Below are 20169 nucleotides of genomic sequence, written 5' to 3' on the forward strand. Positions count from 1 at the left end.
AGAGGGGCGACTCAGGGGCCGGGGAGGGGTCAGAGGGGTGGCTCAGGGACAAGGCTAGGTCAGGGGACTCAGGGGTCAGGACTAGTTCGGGAGGGTGACTCAGGGGTCAGCGAGGGGTCAGAGGGGGACTCTGGGGGCCAACACTGCGCGCCTGACCGTCACAGGTCCGCCTCGCCCCGTACCGGTCAACTGCAGCGCACCCGTCCCACCAGATCGACGAGCCGCTCCCTGTATCGCTCTGCGCGCCGGTTTCCAGCTCCGTTACCCCGCTCCTTTCCCCGTTACACCTCCCCTCCGGGCCGTCCCTGGCCGGGCCCTCTGTATATCTCCCCGTCCGGCCGGGCGGCGCCGTGCTCTGTTGGTCAGCAGTTTGTCGGCTGGGTACACGATATGGAGGTAGGCCGTGGCCCAGGTCAGGTAATGGACCAGGCGGCGGCCCGGCCCCGGCTGCTGAGCCTGCATCTCCCGCCGGGCGCCCTCACGGAGTGTTTTGACGCCTCTCAGATGTCGCCGTGACCCGGGGACGGTGCGCGCCGCCGGCCGAGGCTGCTGTGACGCTGCTGTGTGACGGGTGACGCCGTGACGCTGTGACGCTGCCGTGTGACGCTGTGACGCTGCCGTGTGACGCTGTGACGCTGTGACGCTGTGACGCTGTGACGCTGCCGTGTGTGACGCTGTGGTGTGACGGTGCCGCGCCCGTTCGCAGGTCGCCCGCGGCCACTGAGCCCCATGGGCGTCCCTGGCCACGACCGTCCGGGCAGCGGTCTGGGCCACGCGCGCCGGCCGCGGCCGCGAACTGAGAGCGGCGGCCGAGCGGCCGGCGGCGACCCGCTCTCCCACCCCGCCTCAGGAGTCTGGTTCTGGTGAGTTCTGCTCGACCACCGCGGGGCCGCAGCGTCTGCTGTTGGACCACTGCGGGGCCGCAGCGTCTGCTGTTGGACCACCGCGGGACCGCAGCGTCCGTCCCCCGCCGCTCACCGCACCTCACTCTGAGCTGTGGACGGATTGTTAGTGGAGTTTCAGTTCAGTTCTGTCGTTTCGCGCTGTACCGCCGGTGTGTTTTCAGCGTCTGCTCTCCGTTTGCAGTGACGGTGAGATAGTTCCCGGCGGGCAACCGATCCGGCTCGCCGACCGCAGCGCCACCTGTGCCCCGCCCGGCGCTGAAACTTCTCCGGTGGGCGGAGAGATGGCGGCACCGGTGTTCGCCTACCCTCTGCAGAGCCGATCCGTGATGGAGGGCGACCGTGTCCGGCTCGACGCCACAGTCACTGGTGGGTGGCAAAATGACAGATTTAGCTAGGCTTTTATTTCTGTTGCCTTTCAGTTTCTTTTTAACAGAAAAAAAATGAATTGTTTTGTCAGCCATCCGTCATCGTGCCTGATTTCACAGTCATTTAGCGAGTCTCCCGTGTTTTGGCACCCTGTGCAGAACCCCTGAAGACTGCAGGTAGTCATTACGGTTCTGTAACACGGCTGGGCCGTCCCGCTGTAACCGTCGTGCCCCGTTTTTCCACCAGGCGCCGAGCCACTTAAAGTCACCTGGGTGAAGAACAACGTTCCGATTCGCGACTGCGCCGACTTTCGTCACGTGACCGCGGCCGGAGGGCATTTCTCGCTGGTTATCGACGACATCTACCCGGCCGACGAGGGCTTCTACTTCTGCGAGGCGTGGAACGCCCACGGCCGCACCGTCTGTCACTGCCACGTGACCGTCATAGGTGAGCTGCTGCACTACCGACCGCCACTGACACAAACCGCCCTAGGTTAGCCCAGCCCCCCCCCCCACCGTCTGCCACTGACACGTGACCGTCATAGGTTAGCCCCCCCCCTACCGACCGCCACTGACACAAACCGCCCTAGGTGAGCCCCCCCCCCTCCCGCCCCCTACCGTCTGCCACTGACACAAACCGCCCTAGGTCAGCCCCCCACCCCACCCCACCTTTTGCCACTGCCACGTGACCGTCATAGGTGAGCTGCTGCACAACCGACTGCCACTGACACAAACCGCCCTAGGTGCGCCCCCCCCCCCCCCCCCCACCGTCTACCACTCCCACGTGACCGTGATAGGTGAGCCGGCCCCAATGGCCAATGGGTCCACTGGCGAGTCACCAATGGGCTAACTACTCACTGCCGGATGTTCGCCGGGTCACCCGGTGGGTCACCAGTCAGTCAGTCGATAGTTCATCAGCTGGCCGCCAGGGGTTGGCTGGTAGGTCAGCCGGTGGGTCAGCCGGTAGGTCAGCCGGTAGGTCAGCCGGTAGGTCAGCCGGTAGGTCGCCACTCACCACAGGGAAACCGGTGGCACCGCCGTCTCTGCGTACATTAAATGAAATAAGTGACCGACGGAACCTCATAATTATGTTGATACGTTGCATGCTACATGTTGCCATGGTGGGAGGTGACATCCCAAACGAGTATATGTTTTCCGGATTCAGACTGTGTTGTGTGGTCTCGGCACGTAACCAGATAGGCCATAAGCCGATAGAGGCCTCTAGCCCGGGCAATGGGCATCCTCAAGCCGAAAGAGGCTGACCCCGCGCTGCTGTGCTATTTTTGTGCTGTTCTCAGGCAGCGCTGCTTTGCTGTTGGTGTGCTGTTCTCAGGCCGCGCTGTTGTGCTATTCTCATACCGCACTGTTGTTTTGTTCCCAGAGGATGACGGGGCGGCGGAGCGGCCGTCCGCCGCCGCCGACCCCGCCGCCGGCCGGTCGGTGGCGGCGCCGACCGGAGCGGCTGTCCGGCTCTGGGTGCGCTCCACAGGGGTGGCCACCGTCCAGTGGTCCCTGAACGGCCAGCCCGTGCAGCGGCTCGACCCGGCCAGAGTCAAGGTCAGATCACACTCACATACACACCCGGCGGGAGTCAAGGTCAGCTCACATACACAGCCGGCGGGAGTCAAGGTCAGCTCACACTCCCCCGGCGCGAGTCAAGGTCAGCTCACACTCCCCTGGCGCGAGTCAAGATCAGGTCACGCCCCCCCCCCCCCTCCCCCCCCCCGGCGCAAGTCGATGTCAGCTCACACTCCCTCGGCCCCTCCGTGCTAGCGTACAGAGGCGTCACTCCGAGTGCCGCTGAAATGCTGCATGCTGCAAACGCACTGCTGCATAATATTTATTTACTTCAGCAAATTGATCGCTTTTCATTACTATGTTTAAAGAGAACCGCGAAGCGGTCTTCACCAGAGGATCGTTCAGACTGAGATCACGCAGAAAAGAAAAGGCAAGGAAACCAACGTCACGCACAGAACCCACGACATGCAAAAGCCGACGAGTAGTGCAGCCTGGGCGCCACAGTCGCCAGTGCTGCGGGCACCCGGTCTAATTACCCACGGCGATAGTTGGCCTCTGGCGCCGCTCGAGTGGCCGGTGTGCGGGCTCCGATACTGACCGCTGCGCGCGCCGATACAGCCGGCAGCTATCAGCCGCAATACCGAGCCTGCGTGGCTCGTCCGCTGCGCCCGGTCAGTGGCCGGGTCCCGGTGGAGCGGTGGCCGGGTCCCGGTGGGTGGCCGGGTCCCGGTGGAGCGGTGGCCGGGTCCCGGTGGAGCGGTGGCCGGGTCCCGGTGGAGCGGTGGCCGGGTCCCGGTGGGTGGCCGGGTCCCGGTGGAGCGGTGGCCGGGTCCCGGTGGAGCGGTGGCCGGGTCCCGGTGGAGCGGTGGCCGGGTCCGGTGTGGAGAGGTGGCCGGGTCCCGGTGTGGAGCGGTGGCCGGGTCCCGGTGTGGAGAGGTGGCCGGGTCCCGGTGGAGCGGTGGCCAGCGGTGACGGACCGGCGACAGCTTTGTGACGGACGTGACGGAGCGGTGGTATGTGACGGGTGGGGAGGGGACTGCGGACCGGACGGTGGGTGACGCGGGGTACGTGACCCGCCCGTCCCGACACCTGTAGTGACGTCACGCGTCCTATCCGTGCTCGGACTCTGATTGGCTGGAGGTGCTCGGCCGTGTGCCGTCCATTGGCACTGCAGTGACACGGGGCGGCATGTGGGCAGCGTGCCGCCCCGTCCGCAGGCCCGGGATGGGGGGAGGGGGGGCATGGGGCCGGGATTTTTACAGGTAAACGGTGTTTCGTGCGGTAAAAGGCATGAGTGCTGACACGAACTGGAGCTTTTCCTCATTCCCATTGTCCTAGCTGGATTTACATCGGATTGCTATGAAGACGGCATGTTATCCACTGATAGCCGACAGGCAGCCCAGATTACATCAGTTTCCGTAAAATCTCGGAGCTGTTAGTCGAAACTCCGATTTTGCTAGATTTAAGGTGCACGCACACAGTGCGTGCACCTTTTTCCTTTTACCCTATTGTCAAAAGTGAATGTGCTTTCGACGTTTGCTTTTTCTACTTTGACGTTTTCTGGTGCATGTTCCTTTTTTAATTTCCTTATAAGCATGGAGAAATGTTACATGGCGTGCTTTTACCTGAACAAATAACGTTTGTATAAATCATAATACATAGTTCACTTTCATTGTTTGGATGACTCATGACCTTTTCGTGGAGACGATAATGGGAAGATGTTCATAGGTAGGTACTGTCATCCGCCAGTCCAATAACGCCCAGCCCGACTGTCGGCCCAAAATCAGTTCAGTAACTCCCGGCCACTCTCAGTCCTATAACGCCCGGCCACTGTCAGTCCAATAACGCCCGGCCCCCTGCCGGCCCAATAACGGACTGGGTCACTGGCACACTGTCGGTTCTGCGCCGCACCTGCAGTGCGTCACTGCTGAACCAGCAACATCTCTCGGCTGTGAATCCGGGAAACACTCCACAGAGGATAAGGCCGATCACCTGCGCACTGCTCAGACGCCATGACTCAGAAGCGGCCTGTCCTTGAGGGACGGCGCAGTGAGCGCGCCGCTGACATCACTGCCCTCTGAACTACCGGGCTCTTGAGAACACTATTTGCATGGGGCGCATTTTGTCATTTCAAGTTTTTTATCTGTTGAAATTGGTTTGGCATTGAAATTGGTATCGCATTCACGAGCATAAATTGTTGACCTGACGTCGTATCTTCTAAAACTGATTTCAAACGACACATACGATTGTTCACCCAGAATTATATAACCAAGAACTGGTCTGAATACATCTGTCACATGACCTTCAGCAAATAATACAAACTGTTTTTACCCGGCCTTGGCCTGACCTTGACCTGTCATGCATGTGACCTCCGAATTCTAATCTCTGGATTGCTTCAGATGCTTCTCTGTGAAAACTTTCCAACGCCTCTTGTGGGCCTCGCTACGATGCTTTGTTTCTGAGATAATCTGAGTGAGCCTTGTAATGAAGGTATGAAGAACACTACTCTCAGCTCAGTTAATGCCATGGCGTTCATCTGGAGGCTCAGTCAAGCGCGAATTTTGTCTCATTAGACAGGCTCGTACATACCTATTACCTACCCTTTGAAGGCAGCGCGTTGATCTTATCCAGCTCCGTAAATGGTGCTGGTACTTTTTCCCGCGTACAGAGGAAATAGTTTAGTTCTTCTTGGAAATGCCGTATTCCGCCTAGGTCTCATTGTGGTTCGTCTCAATTAAATGAATGCTAATTTTCGCCGCAAGGAGGCATTCCGAGAACCCAAACACAAATAGACACTGATTTGTAGCACAATGTCATGAGCCGAAGTGAATTGCCCGGAAAAGAAGTATTTGTAACGTTCGAAAATAGATCAAGGAGGTAAATTAGGAAGGTCGCAAATGGATGATGTGTAACCGGTCACAGAGCTATTGTTCGCCAGAATCTGCGCTAAGGTGCAATGGGAAAAGCTGTCAGCCGGACCTGTCTGATGTTACGGTTGTCGTCCATTCACGGCTAGTTCTAGCATATCAGAGCTCACAGCCTTGGCGCCCGGCTCACAGCTCCGTCCTCAGCTCACAGTCCCTGTGGTAGGCTCACAGTTCTGTCACACCAGGTCACAGCCCCGTAGTAGGCTCAGCTCACAGTTCTGTCACATCAGCTCACAGCCCCGTAGGTAGTAGGCTCTCAGTTCTGTCACACCAGCTCACAGCCCCTAAAGTAGGCTCACAGCCTCGCATCCCCCACCCTTCATCATCTGACAGGCCGCCCTCCATCATCTGAGACCCCTTCCGTCGCCGTCTGACGGTGCCGTCTGGTCCGCCGGCAGGTCTCGCAGTCGGGAGGCGCGCACGCGCTGGAGATCCTCCGGCTGACGGAGGCCGACGCCGGCACGGTGGAGGTGAGCGTGCGCGGCCCGGCCGGCAGCTGGCGCTCCCAGGTGGCGCTGACGCTGGCGGCGCCACCGGACGCCGGCGTCAGTCGGGCGCCCACCGACGTCACCGGCACGCAGCGCGCGGCGGCGCCCGCTCTGGAGAACGGCGTCAGACACTCGGCCGAGGGCGGGCGAGGCGGCGGCGCCAGCGGGTCTAGTGGCCTCCCGGCCGAGGGAGCGCAGGAGCCGGAGGACCGGACACCGGAGCCCAGCAGTCAAACGGAGCAGCCCGCCGCAACTCCGGCGGACCGGACGTCAGAGTCTACCAGTCAAACGGAGCACACCGACCGGGCGCCGGAGTCCAGCAGTCAAACTGAGCAGCCCGCAGCTACCCTGTTAGACCGGACGCCGGAGCCCAGCAGTCAAACGGAGCAGCCCGACCGGGCGCCGGAGCCCAGCAGTCAAACGGAACAGCCCGACCGGGCGCCGGAGCCCAGCAGTCAAACGGAGCAGCCCGCAGCTACCCTATCAGACCGGGCGCCGGAGCCCAGCAGTCAAACGGAGCAGGAGAGTGAGGAGGAGGAGTCAGTCAGCCGCAAGTCTAGTCTGGTCGAACCGCACAGCCGGAAAAGCAGTCTGTTCGACTCTTGCAGTCGTAAGAGCAGTGTGACAGACTCTTCTAGCAGTCGTAAGAGCAGTGTGGCAGACTTTGGCAGTCGTAAGAGCAGTGTGGCCGACTCCTGCAGTCGTAAGAGCAGTGTGGCAGACTTTGGCAGCCGGCGGAGCTCGCTGGGCGCCGAGCGCCGGCTGATCGTGCAGGGCCCGGCCAGCCTGGCCGTGCTGTTGGGTCAGACGGCGCGACTCGAGTGTCGTCTCCAGCCGCCCGACGACATGGACGCGCCCACCGCCGTCGTCTGGAGCAAGGCGGTGAGTGTGCGGGTGTGGGCGATCCAACACTGGTCAGCGGTTATCCAGTATTCAGTCCTTTCCCAAAACCACCACCACAAATGAGTCGAACCTCCATTGTATTTGTTATTGTGCTTGTTAATCACGACTAGCCCTTCTTACACACTCTGAAAACTGCACAACGCCTTCGAAAGATTTGCAACCGACCAAAATATTTGTTAGAAATTAGAGCGCAGATCACGATGTCTGCCTATACTTATCTATCGATCGGCTGGCTGCACCAAGTGCTGTTCGCGGGCCAATATGCCTGCCTAATATTTAACTATCTATCTACTGACGCCGTGGTGCGCTGTTCGCGGCCTGCTATCACGGCCACCCGCCGACACAGCTATACCTGTATCTGCTAATAGCGGTGTACGTGCGCTGGCCACCGCCGACCTATCGTGTTTGACAGATTAGAGAAGGTCGCCGTGGTAAACGACCGCTGGTCATGCTCGAACCATAGTGCATCTCTTGTATAGGCTGGGTTGGTATGATTCTGAAAATATCTTGCGGTTTTTACATATTCGTTCAAAGAAGTAGGGGTTTTTGTAGGGTTTCCCCAAATTGTTTCCCCCTTGTCTAACTCCCGAGCAGAAGATCGTAGAATGATGTTGAAAACGGCAATCGCAGCTTTTAACAAGACGGATCTTTGGACCACACTTTTGCATAATTAGGTGACAGGATGGGTCAAAGTCAAGTCCAGGGCAAAAACTGGAAGTTTTTTGTTACTGGCTTCGGAGCGCGGTTGTCGAAAATGGACTGAGACTGATCACCCAAAACGCGTTCTTAGACCACCAAGACAAAATGCATTGCACAAAATGTCATGCAAAGGTCAAGGTCAGGTCAGGTCATCAAGGACAAGATCATCAAAGACCGTATCAAAGAGTGATATGGATCATACTTGGATGAAGCCATGGTTGAGGTCAGGTCAAGGTCAGGTCAAGTGACATCACATTTTTAAGTTGGTTTGTATGGCCAAAATTACGTCAATCTGATGTCCTACCGGTACCCAGATTTTAAGGACGAACAAAAATGGTGCTTCTTGTACAACGTCTAGAACTTTAAAAAAATGTGTCGTGACATCATTACATTTTCAATAACTCCTACATTTTTGGGCGAATTGGTCTAAAAATTAGAATGTAGGAAGTAGGTACACAGTGCGAGCTTCTTTAACGGCCTGGCAGGGCATTTTTCATAACACGGCCTGGCAGGGGGGTCGATGCGACCCTTCCCTCGCGATTGGCTCCTATGGCACCTAGAAACACCAAATTTGGTAGGTAGGTGGGCCCCCTGGAATTCTCGCCCCTGTGCAAATTTGGTTGCTCTACATAGGTCAATATTTAGGGGGGGGGGGGGTTTAAATGTAAAAATTTCGCTAAAAACGGGTCAAAAGTTTTTCGCTTATAACTTTTGATCTAATTACGGAGCGAGCGAAGCGAGCGTAGTCTTTCCTTAGATTAACGGAAATTTCTGAGTATGAGCGGCCGGACGGCCGGCCGGCCGTGCGGACGCTTTTGCGAGGCTTATATCTCAGCAACCACTTGACCGATTTACATGCGGTAATTTTTGTAGGGTAGCTTCATTCCTTCTACCAAGTATTGGACTATTCCCGATGCATTTGGGTGACCCCTTATGCACGTGCCACGTGCAATACGAAGAGGTGTCAGTTTTGTAATTGTTGCAATATCTCGGTAACTACTTGGCCTATTGCGCTGAAAGTTGGCATGTAGGTAGGCACCCACTAGGCACTGCATATTCATGTGCCAGAGTTGGGGTGCTGCTGCACGTGCGCACGTGCAGGGGTCGTTTCCAGATCTCGAGAACGGCTCGACCGATTGCGCTCAAATTTGGTACACGGCTAGGGACCAGTTAGTAGGGTGCCGTGCACAAGTCAGTTGGGACCCATTTTGCACGTGCGCACGTGCAGGGTGCCGCTCCCAGATCTCGAGAACGGCTGGGCCGATTGTGCTCAAATTTGCCACATCGCTAGAAACCGGTCAGTAGGGTGCCGTGCACAAGTCAGTTGGAGGTACCCCCTCGAAATTTCGCACGTGCAAGACTCACCCCCTCGCTCGCTCCGTTAGTCGCCCCAAAAGGCGCTATACTGGTTAAGATAGAGAAAAAAGAAAAGCACCAGTGAACTCAGCACGTCAAGGCGCGTCCAATGATATACCTTTTTGTTTGATTAAGTGTACTCAAAAGTTTTCTTAATTTTTAAGTAACCTTTAATTAATTAATTAAGTTCAAGTTAACCAAATTGCATCATATCGCATATCATTCGATTCTGCTGATCACCAGGAACACAATGACACCATTTTTTAAGCTCTAGCGTCATTATCTGCCAAGTTATTGGCAAAAACGTCATTTGACCTCAGTTGACCTCATTTGACCTGACCCATGGATAAGTACACCAAACAAAGAAGCACCAAGTGACCTGCTGTTAATTACTATGGTTTTAAAGCACAAAAGTGATGGAATTCGAAGCGGACATCTCCAGTATTTTCCGAATTTAGTATTTTACCATAGGCTTAACATTACGACGTAGTGACCTCTAACTGACCTCAGGTCAGTGACATAAAAAAACGAACTATATGTTATACAACTCGGTGAACTTAGCACATCCTGAAATTTGGAAGGAAATCAGTCCAAAGCTGTGAGTTGGACAGGTGCAAAAAGAAAATTGAAATGTGACCATGACCTTGTACCGGTTTTTCTGACCTGGTGACCTGACCCAAGGTCTCCCGGACTTTTAATTTTTAGGTCATATGTAAAAAGGTTGCCCCATAGGCTGTGCCAAATTTGGCGGCGCTGCGCGCCGCCGTTTTTACGCTATCTTCGAAAAACCTTAGGGAGGGTTGCATCAACCCCCCTGCCAGGGCGAGGGTTAATAACGAGATAGCCATTTGAAAGACAAAGAAGAATCGTATACCTAGGTACCTATTTTTGTTACCTCTGGTTTCCTTAAAAGCCTAAGACGTTAGAGTTGTTTGAAGTTTTCGAGTTTTTAAGCGAATTGTGTGACATAATGTCATCCAAACGTTATGTTTTTGTGTTATCAAATTAAAACGGTATCCACCTCAATTTTTAGGCAACACGTCAATTTGTACGATAAGGTACACACTGGAAGTTTGACGCCGCTGGCTGGCGAAAGACGGGAGAGGCCAGATATTCTGCCCCTCCCCGGGGGGAATAAATGACAGTCATATTTTAACCTGTTTAACTTGCTTGCGAGCGCTTGCGCAACTGCGAAACCTTGCAATGTTCCGGCGAAAAAAGAGCAAACATTCAGCACAGCGTAATCCTATCTGCGCAAGCAAGGATTCGGGGAAGGAATGCTGCGTTCGGCCCGTCGATCATTTACGCGTTGTGTGGCAATGCGGCAGCATATTGGAGCCGCGTACCCAAGGCCGTATATCGCGTACCTGACCTATAGGTACGCTATTCGCGCCTGGAACTGTACGTGAATTTGATCGCTCGTTTCCTTGGAAGTCGTCTACAATTAAGCGAAAAAACGTATTTTGATCGATAATTGCAAGAATGCAAGGCAGATGCATTTGCTCGTTCAGTTGAAACTCGTGCTCTCTTGAAAGTACCGCGCGTCGGTGCGTCGGATCCATCAAGCCCAACCGAAGGAAGGCTGTTAATATTGAGAGTCACCGAACCAACTCAGTCCCAACTGAGTTCCCCATGTCAATTGGTTAATTCTCTTAGATGAAAATATGAAAAGAGATACATAACCGAATCTATCTGCCTCTACCTCTTCCTCTATCCCCTCTTTACCTGGCTCCCTTCCCCCCCTCTCTCTCTCTCTCTCTCTCTCTCTCTCTCTCTCTCTCTCTCTTCCCTCCCTCCCTGCCTCCTTCCCTTCTCTCTCTTCACTCTCCTCTTTCCCCACTTTCCAGCTCTCCTCTTCCTCTCCTCGCTCTTCTCGCTTTATAATCGTCTGTTGTGATCTATTAATTTTTGACTGGTTACGGTATTGTTAAGTTGAGTCTGAGCTACTGCCCGTACCTAATATCGACGCACTCCGTGGGCGACTAGTCAGGGCCTCGACCGTCTGCTTCCGGAGGGCTCCGGGAGACGCTCCGGGCTCGGGTATCTACGAGACACTGGACACCAGGACACGTGTGCGCTTCCTAGAATGCGTGTTTCCAAACGCTTCTGCTCTGCCTGACCGCCAGGGCGCCATGAGACCATGGTTCCGTCCAGGGCCGGTACCCTGTGACTAGTTCCTCCTCTATCCACCAGGGGCGCCCTGTAACTAGTTCCGTCCCTGGCCGCCAGGGGCGCCCTGTGACTAGTTCCGTCTCTGCCCGCCAGGGGCGCCGTGTAACCAGTTCCGTCCCTGGCCGCCAGGGGCGCCCTGTAACTAGTTCCTCCTCTGCCCGCCAGGGGCGCCCTGTGACTAGTTCCGTCCCTGCCCGCCAGGGGTGCCGTGTGACTAGTTCCTCCTCTATCCGCCAGGGGTGCCCTGTGATTACTTCCGTCTCTGTCCGCCAGGGGCGCCGTGTGACTAGTTCCGTCCCTGGCCGCCAGGGGCGCCCTGTGACTAGTTCCTCCTCTCTCCGCTAGGGGCGCCATGTGACTAGTTCCTCCTCTGTCCGCTAGGGGCGCCCTGTGACTAGTTCCGTCCCTGGCCGCCAGGGGCGCCCTGTGACTAGTTCCTCCTCTGTCCGCTAGGGGTGCCGTGTGACTAGTTCCGTCCCTGCCCGCCAGGGGCGCCATGTGACTAGTTCCTCCTCTATCCGCTAGGGGCGCCATGTGACTAGTTCCTCCTCTGTCCGCCAGGGGCGCCGTGTGACTAGTTCCGTCCCTGGCCGCCAGGGGCGCCCTGTGATTAGTTCCGTCTCTGCCCGCCAGGGGCGCCGTGTAACCAGTTCCGCCCCTGGCCGCCAGGGGCGCCCTGTAACTAGTTCCTCCTCTGCCCGCCAGGGGCGCCCTGTGACTAGTTCCGTCCCTGGCCGCCAGGGGCGCCCTGTGACTAGTTCCTCCTCTGTCCGCTAGGGGCGCCATGTGACTAGTTCCTCCTCTGTCCGCTAGGGGCGCCCTGTGACTAGTTCCGTCCCTGGCCGCCAGGGGCGCCCTGTGACTAGTTCCGTTTTTGTCCGCCAGGGGCGCCGTGTGATTAGTTCCGTCCCTGTCCGCCAGGGGCGCCCTGTGACTAGTTCCGTCCCTGGCCGCCAGGGGCGCCCTGTGACTAGTTCCGTTTTTGTCCGCCAGGGGCGCCGTGTGACTAGTTCCGTTTCTGTCCGCCAGGGGCGCCCTGTGACTAGTTCCGTCCCTGGCCGCCAGGGGCGCCCTGTGACTAGTTCCGTCCCTGTCCGCTAGGGGCGCCGTGTAACTAGTTCCGTTTCTGTCCGCCAGGGGCGCCCTGTGACTAGTTCCATCTCTCTCCGCCAGGGGCGCCGCCTGGAGCCGTCGGAGCGGGTGACGGTCGAAGCCACCCCGTCTGGCTCTGTGCTAACTCTGCGCCAGGTGACGGCCGACGACAGCGGCAAGTATGTGGTGCGCGCCGGCCAGGACGAGTGCTGGGCCTCGCTGGCGGTCGAGGGGCCGCCCGAGCCGCCGTCCGGCGTACCCAACGTGTGCCGCATCAGCCAGCAGTGAGTGGCGCCGGACCGGCTCCCGGCCGGCCGCGCCGTGGCCGGACGCCGTTAGACGGGGGCTCCCTGCTGGGAATGGTGCTGACCATGACTGGAGAGCCGCAGACGATGGCTAAGGCGCCTTTACAACCATTATCTGACGGTATAAGTCACTATAAACTGTCCACTGCGAACTGATTATGCACTGTAAAGCCCTCCCCATTAATTTCAGCTGTGTAATAGAATAAGAAATAAGGAAATTCTGTACTGTTCTCAGACCACGCGTCAATGCTGCCTGTGTGTTTCTGTCCGTTACGTGTCTGCTACCCCCGCGGTGCCCAGTCGTGACGAATCCGGCGGCCGGCGGTGACCAGTCCTATCACCGGCAGGTCTATCACGCTGTCCTATCACCGGCAGGTGGATCACGCTGTCCTATCACCGGCAGGTCTATCACGCTGTCCCATCACCGGCAGGTCGATCACGCTGTCCTATCACCGGCAGGGCGATCACGCTGTCCTATCACCGGCAGGTCGATCACGCTGTCCTATCACCGGCAGGTCGATCACGCTGTCCTATCACCGGCAGGTCGATCACGCTGTCCTATCACCGGCAGGTCGATCACGCTGTCCTATCACCGGCAGGGCGATCACGCTGTCCTATCACCGGCAGGTCGATCACGCTGTCCTATCACCGGCAGGTCGATCACGCTGTCCTATCACCGGCAGGGCGATCACGCTGTCCTGGTGCGGCCCGCCGTTCGATGGCGGCAGCATGGTGACCGAGTACCAGGTGGAGACGGCCGACGAGCAGCGCCGCTGGCGGCTGCTCGTCGACCACTGCCGCTCCACCTCGGTGGTCGTCGACGCCGACGGGCTGGCCGAGGCGCCCTGCTTCCGTGTGCGCGCCGTCAACAAGCACGGGTGCAGCGCGCCGGGCCTGGAGGCGGCGGCGCCGGCCTTCAGCGCCGACCGGCCGGCCGACGGGCCCACCGACGGGCCGGGAGAAAATGAGGACGACGAGACGGACGGTGAGCGGCGGCGGCCGTCATACAGTCAGCAGCTGTCGTACAGTCAGCAGCTGTCATACAGTCGGCAGCGGTCATACAGTCGGCAGCTGTCATACAGTCAGCAGCGGTCATACAGTCAGCAGCTGTCATACAGTCAGCAGCGGTCATACAGTCAGCAGCTGTCATACAGTCAGCAGCTGTCGTACTGTCAGCAGCGGTCATACAGTCAGCGGCCGTCATACGGTCAGCAGCCGTCATACTGTTAGCAGATGTCATCCCATACCTCAACGACTGACAGACGAACGTAATCATAAGTGGTTATGCTGATTACCAGGTTTTGTTTCATTTAAAGTTGGTTGTTCAAAGCTAATAAATGTGTAAATTCGGTGCGAGTGAGACGGATCAGCGCCTCTCAGGTCCTGAGATCTGCAGCCGTGCTCCCGCCGCGGCGCTGTATCGTTAGCTCGTCTGGCGGGCCCGCTTCGTCCTCTCTCCACTGACCCTCCGCCCCTCTGTCCGCAGTGGGGGCGCCGTTCCCCCATCGGCACGTGACCCTGACGTCGGGAGTCGATTTCGGAGCGCTGTACGACGTCCAGGAGGAGCTGGGCAAGGGACGGTTCGGCATGGTCCATAAGGTACGCCGCTGGGTCCCTACAGGACGCCGCGTAACTGCACTACTGCTGTCTGCAGCAGCAGCCTGTCAACATTAGGCTGACTATCTGGCCTTTAATTCGTCATGTTATGTAATTATTTGCTATGGTTCTGGCAGCCAATTTTATTAATAGCAGAGACAATGGCAAACTAAATCAAATTTTCCCTGTTCGCCGGATTTTAAAATGGTTCGACCTCTATTGGGTATGGCTGCTGCGGCCGCGCCACTGTCGTGCTTGGGCTGCATCGCGCTGCCGCTCTGACGGAGCTCCCCGCCCCGTCCACCGTCCTTCCCGCGGGCTGCTGACGGAGTTCCGCGCCCCTGTCCCGCGGGCTGCTGACGGAGTTCCCTACCCCTGTCCCGCGGGCTGCTGACGGAGTTCTCCACCCCTGTCCCGCGGGCTGCTGACGGAGTTCCGCGCCCCTGTCCCGCGGGCTGCTGACGGAGTTCCCTACCCCTGTCCCGTGGGCCGCTGACGCCCCCCCCCCCCCTCCGCCCTGTCCCGTGGGCCGCTGCCCGTCCCGCGGCCGGCTAACAGGGCTCTCCGCCGTCCCCAGGTGGTGGAGAGGAGCACCGGTAACCGGTTCGCGGCCAAGTTCATCAAGTGCATCAAGCTGGCGGACCGGGCCAAGGTCGGTGAGGAGATCGCCATCATGAACCAGCTGGATCACCCGAAGCTGCTGCAGCTGGCCGCCGCCATCGACCACGGGCGGCAGATGATCATGCTGCTCGAATAGTGAGTGCCCGCCGCCGCCCGGCGGGTGCGGCGCGGCCGCCGGGGAGGTCGGTGGTCGGGTGACCAGTTCAACCGCCGTCCTGTCTGTGCTGGGGGCTGCCGCCAGGGAGTGAGGCAGTGTTGCTGAGTATCGTGGCTTACTGTCAGGGAGTAACTGCTGAGTTTCCGAGTAGGTGCGCTAATTCAGCTTTGCGTTCCCGGCCATACTGTTTGTGACTGCTCGGGCAGTGTGTAAGCCGTGCGTTATCCGACTATGTGTTATGACAGCGTCAGAGGCCGCTCCCCGCCATGACTGTTGATGTTTGCTCTGACACCGAGTAGCTGCTCTCCGCCGTACATTATCTGACTGTCTGTACCGACAGCGTCAGAGAACTGTTGGTGTTTGCTCTGACACCGAGTAGCTGCTCTCCGCCGTACATTATCTGACTGTCTGTACCGACAGCGTCTCTGGCGGGGAGCTGTTTGAGCGCGTGGTGGCCGACGACTTCACGCTGACGGAGCACGAGTGTGTGCTCTTCATGCAGCAGATCTGTAGCGGGGTGCGCTACATGCACGACAACAACATCATGCACCTCGACATGAAGGTAGGCCGAACGCCTCGACATGAAGGTAGGCCGAACACCTCGACATGAAGGTAGGCCGAACACCTCGACATGAAGGTAGGCCGAACACCTCGACATGAAGGTAGGCCGAGCATCTCGACATGAAGGTAGGCCGAGCTCGGATCGAGCCCCGTCCGGTCTGCCAGCGCTCTGTGAGCGCCACGCCACCGCTCCAGGCCACCCTGGCCCATTGCAGTGCTAGTAATTGGCATCCTTTTAATATGACGGAGCTCCGCGTGGCCACTAAAGTCCCACCATTCACGGAGCCCAGCTGACCTGTGCTGCCCGTCTCTCGCAGCCGGAGAACATCCTGTGCATCACCAAGTCGTCTCACATGATCAAGATAATCGACTTTGGCCTGGCGCGCCAGTACCGCGAGTCGGAGCCGACCCGGGTGATGCTCGGCACTCCCGAGTTCATCCCGCCCGAGATCATCAACTTCGAGCCCATCAGTCCGCGCAGCGACATGTGGAGTCTGGGCGTCATCTGCTACATCCTGTGAGTAGCTGAGCCAGTCCGGCGGCGCAGCACTGGTCGGGGTGCTCCGAGGGGCGGGGTCTTGCGGTGTTCTGAGAGGGAGTCAGGGTGCTCTGATGAGTCAGGGAGTCAGGGTGTTCTGATGAGTCAGGGAGTCAGGGTGTTCTGAGAGGGAGTCAGGGTGCTCTGATGAGACGGCACGCCGGGTGTACGGGGGTTGGTGGTGTCTCTGTTCAGCTAGTATCGCTCGCATTGTTTGTTGTCCCGAGGTATCAGGCTGTCTCCCACTGTTTGCTGACCGCCCGCTTCCCAGTTTGTCGGATCTCTCCCCGCCGTTTGCTGACCACCCGCTTCCCTCAGCTTGTCGGGTCTCTCCCCGTTCATGGGCGATAACGACGCCGAAACGTTCGCCAACATCACGCGCGCCGAGTTTGATTTCGATGACGACGCGTTCGACGCCGTGTCCGACGCGGCTAAGGAGTTCATCACGAGCCTGCTGAGAAAGCGACAAACGTGAGAGGCACCGCGGAACGGGGGGATGGGGGGGCCGCTGGGACGGGGAGGACCCGCTGGGACGGGGGGGACGGGGGAGGGGCCGCAGGGGCGGAGGGACGGGGAAGGGGCCGCTGGGACGGGGGACGGGGAGAGCTCGCTGGGACGGGTGGGTGCGATACGACCCCACTGGGACGTATGTACAGGTGTGGGAGGGCTCCACGGACGGATGGACTGGGACCATTGTTGGCTGCGTAGCACTGCTTCCGCAGGTGACGAATTAGATAAACGTATCAGGCTGTCAACTCGCCTCGCTCAAATTTTGGGTGATTTGTTGACGGTTTTTCAGTTTCCGAAATTGTGTATGTTTTTTAATTGGCTCTCACCTGTCAGTATGTGCAGCTGTGTTCTGACTGTGTGCTCCGACCGTCAGCTGAGTGTGTGTGTGCTGATTGTGTGCTGATGACTGTGTGCTCGGACCGTCAGCTGACTGTGTTCTGACTGTGTGCTCGGACCGTCAGCTGACGGTGTTTGTATGTATGTGTGTGGACCGTGTGCTGATGACTGTGCGCCCGGACGGCAGCTGACTGTGTGTGTATGTGTGTGTGGACCGTGTGCTGATGACTGTGCGCTCGGACCGTCAACTGACTGTGTGTATGTGTGTGGACCGTGTGCTGATGACTGTGCGCTCGGACCGTCAGCTGATGGTGTGTGTGTGTGTGTGTGTGTGGACCGTGTGCTGATTGCTGTGCGCTCGGACCGTCAGCTGACAGTGTGTGTGTGTGTTGCTGATTGCTGTGCGCCCGGGCGGCAGCTGACGGTGTGTGTATGTGTGTGTGGACCGTGTGCTGATTGCTGTGTGCTGATGACTGTGCGCCTGGGCGGCAGCTGACTGTGCGTGTGTGTTGCTGATTGCTGTGCGCCCGGGCGGCAGCTGACGGTGTGTGTATGTGTGTGTGGACCGTGTGCTGATTGCTGTGTGCTGATGACTGTGCGCCTGGGCGGCAGCTGACTGTGCGTGTGTGTTGCTGATTGCTGTGCGCCCGGGCGGCAGCTGACTGTGTGTGTGTGTGCTGACTGTGCGCCCGGGCGGCAGCTGACGGTGTGTGTATGTATGTGTGTGGACCGTGTGCTGATTGCTGTGCGCCCGGGCGGCAGCTGACTGTGTGTGTGTGCTGACTGTGCGCCCGGGCGGCAGCTGACTGTGTGTGTGTTGCTGATTGCTGTGCGCCCGGTCGGCAGCTGACTGTGTGTGTGTGTTGCTGATTGTTGTGCGCTCGGGCGGCAGGGAGCGGATGAGCGCCTGCCGCGCGCTGACCCACCCCTGGCTGACGACCGGCCACCGAGGAGCCCAAACCACCGTCCTCTCCAAGGAAAAACTCAAAAAGTTCATCATCAGGAGAAAGTGGCAGGTGCGTCCGGCTCGCACTGGCTGGAAGCAGCACAAGAAACTTGCTTTCAGTTTCTTGTACTTTAGATGGTAACAGTGATAACATGAATGCTTTTAGCATAGTGCTTCTGGTTTCTTTTTGTTTCGTTTTGTTTTGCAGACGAGCTGTTTGTGTATTGCTCATGAGGTTTTCTTTCTTTCTTTGTCGTACAACATTTTTCCTTCAACTTGTTTTGAGTTTTGCGTGTTTTTCCCTGTAGCCGGACCGCATGCGTGTCTCTAGAGCCCCCAGTGACGGGTGTACGGCGCCGTCGCCCCTCCATCCCCGATCTAACGGCCCTCTCCCTCCCCGCCGTCGGTAGAAAACTGGTAACGCCATCCGGGCGCTGGGCCGTATGAGCGCCAGCCTGCCGGCGCGGCGGGCCAGCCAGTCGCGCCGCGCCAGCCGCGAGGGCGGCCTGCTGGCGGCGCCGGCCGGCGGCCTGCTGCAGCAGAAGCGCGCCTCCATCTACAGCGAGCGCAGCGACAGCGGCTTCAGCGACTGCTCGGTGGGCTCGGGGCCGCGCCTGGGGCGCCGCTTCACCAACGAGTCCACGCTGGCAGAGGAGGACGAGGGCCCGGCCGGCGCCGCTGACCTGCTCCGCTCTGTCATTCCAGAGGACGGCCCGGCCCTGGCGCGCCGGCTAGAGCAGGCCACCTGAGGCGGCGCGCAGCCTCCGGAGGTCACCGAGGGTCGCCGCCGGTCACTGAGGGTCTCTGCCGGTCACTGAGGGTCACCGCCGGTCACTGAGGGTCACCGCCGGTCACTGAGGGTCACCGCCGGTCACCGAGGGTCGCCGCCGGTCACTGAGGGTCACTGGGGGTCTCTGCCGGTCACCGCCGTTCACTGAGGGTCCCGGATTCTCCTGGGTGGGCCTGACGTGCTGCCACCTGCCGGCCGGGGTGGAAACAGGTGGTGCTGCCACCTGCCCAGGTCTGGGCCGTTACGGAGACAGGCCACTAGTTCAGCATAGCCCATATCCCAGCTCCGTGCCAGTCTCAGGGGCCTAGCAAAGTCCCCGGCGCCTGGGACTGCGCCAAAGGGTACCATTAGCGATGCCAAAAACACGCCTGATCGCGGCCGCTGGGGCGAGTCCTTGTTTGCCTCGGGCGCATGTTTGTTGACGCTAGTTTTATCAGCGGAGGTGTTCTCGTGGGTAGGTAACCCACGCGCGGTAGCTGCCCAGTCCCCGACCCGCTTATCTGACGTTGGGTAGGATAGGGGGTGTGATGATGACGATGTTGGCCAATACAGAGGTTTATCCGAGGGGCGTGTACGAGCCCGGTGCATGTCCCGGCGCTGGCTCCGGCTGAGAGCAGCGCACTAGTGAATGCGGTGCCTCCACCTCCCAGGCATGCATATAAATGCTTTCAGTCGTTTGTTTTAATAATAAAAGACGTGTGGAGACTATCGGTGTTTGATGTCCGGTGCTACACTCGGTGACTCTGGGACGACCAAATGGAAAATAAACACGTACATGCTGTAGGTGGTCCGACCAAAGTCCACGTGGCCTCCGAAGTGGCTCGTTTCTGCCCCGGTTACCTGACCACCTGTGTGCGTATGGGCCCGCTCTCGGCCCGTGTCCGCACCTGATTCGGCAGAGAGGGCCAGTCGGTCGCACTGGAGGTCAGTTCCATCTCCGGAGAGGCGCGGATCTGTCACGGGTGAGCCGCCACCGTGCGCAGCTCGCGCATTGAATGCGAGATGATTTCAGTGTTTTCCCGCCTACTCGGCTATATTTTCACGCAAAAGGTCAGAAAAGTCATAAAAGTATCACTTTTGCAGGTCAGCCGCAGTAAAACTTTGAGGAAGAGCTTACATAAATTCTGGTTCAAATCCTCCGGCGACAAATTTACGATCATTTGAAGGCGGCTGCCGCGTTTACAGCCTGTCGTTCGCCTGCGTCATAAATTGGTGACGTCACCGTTCTTGGCTGTACCAAAAGCCTGGGTGGTGTGCTCGGCTGTGGGTGATTCGGCCATCTACCGTGCTCTGAGTACTGCTGACATGGATCAGTGGAGAGTGACAACAGACTCAGAGTATCGCCACAGACTGGTCGGCCAGAGAAAGGATACCGGAAACCACA

At 58.4% G+C, this 20169-nt stretch overlaps 1 protein-coding gene across 3 annotated transcripts in view; it reads left to right on the forward strand.

Moving 5' to 3' along the window:
* Positions 1-19490, forward strand: part of LOC122369468 (titin homolog) — a 142945-nt gene extending 123455 nt beyond the window's left edge. For 2 of the 3 annotated variants that reach the window (XM_043344243.1, XM_043344245.1), the window contains 14 exons: positions 707-863; positions 1087-1271; positions 1518-1718; positions 2652-2827; positions 6114-7085; positions 12507-12709; positions 13414-13715; positions 14217-14329; positions 14904-15082; positions 15525-15666; positions 15983-16182; positions 16522-16674; positions 17942-18065; positions 18406-19490. In XM_043344243.1, the coding sequence (XP_043200178.1) occupies positions 707-863; positions 1087-1271; positions 1518-1718; positions 2652-2827; positions 6114-7085; positions 12507-12709; positions 13414-13715; positions 14217-14329; positions 14904-15082; positions 15525-15666; positions 15983-16182; positions 16522-16674; positions 17942-18065; positions 18406-18744 (3446 nt within the window). In that variant the 3' untranslated portion in view covers positions 18745-19490. The remainder of the gene's footprint in view (positions 1-706; positions 864-1086; positions 1272-1517; positions 1719-2651; positions 2828-6113; positions 7086-12506; positions 12710-13413; positions 13716-14216; positions 14330-14903; positions 15083-15524; positions 15667-15982; positions 16183-16521; positions 16675-17941; positions 18066-18405) is intronic. The other variant, XM_043344244.1, reaches the window with a different exon arrangement.
* Positions 19491-20169: the final 679 nt, after the last annotated feature.

The sequence above is a fragment of the Amphibalanus amphitrite genome, unplaced genomic scaffold, assembly GCF_019059575.1.
Source record: "Amphibalanus amphitrite isolate SeventyFive unplaced genomic scaffold, NRLGWU_Aamphi_draft 001038F_arrow, whole genome shotgun sequence".
NCBI classification, from domain to species: domain Eukaryota; kingdom Metazoa; phylum Arthropoda; class Thecostraca; order Balanomorpha; family Balanidae; genus Amphibalanus; species Amphibalanus amphitrite.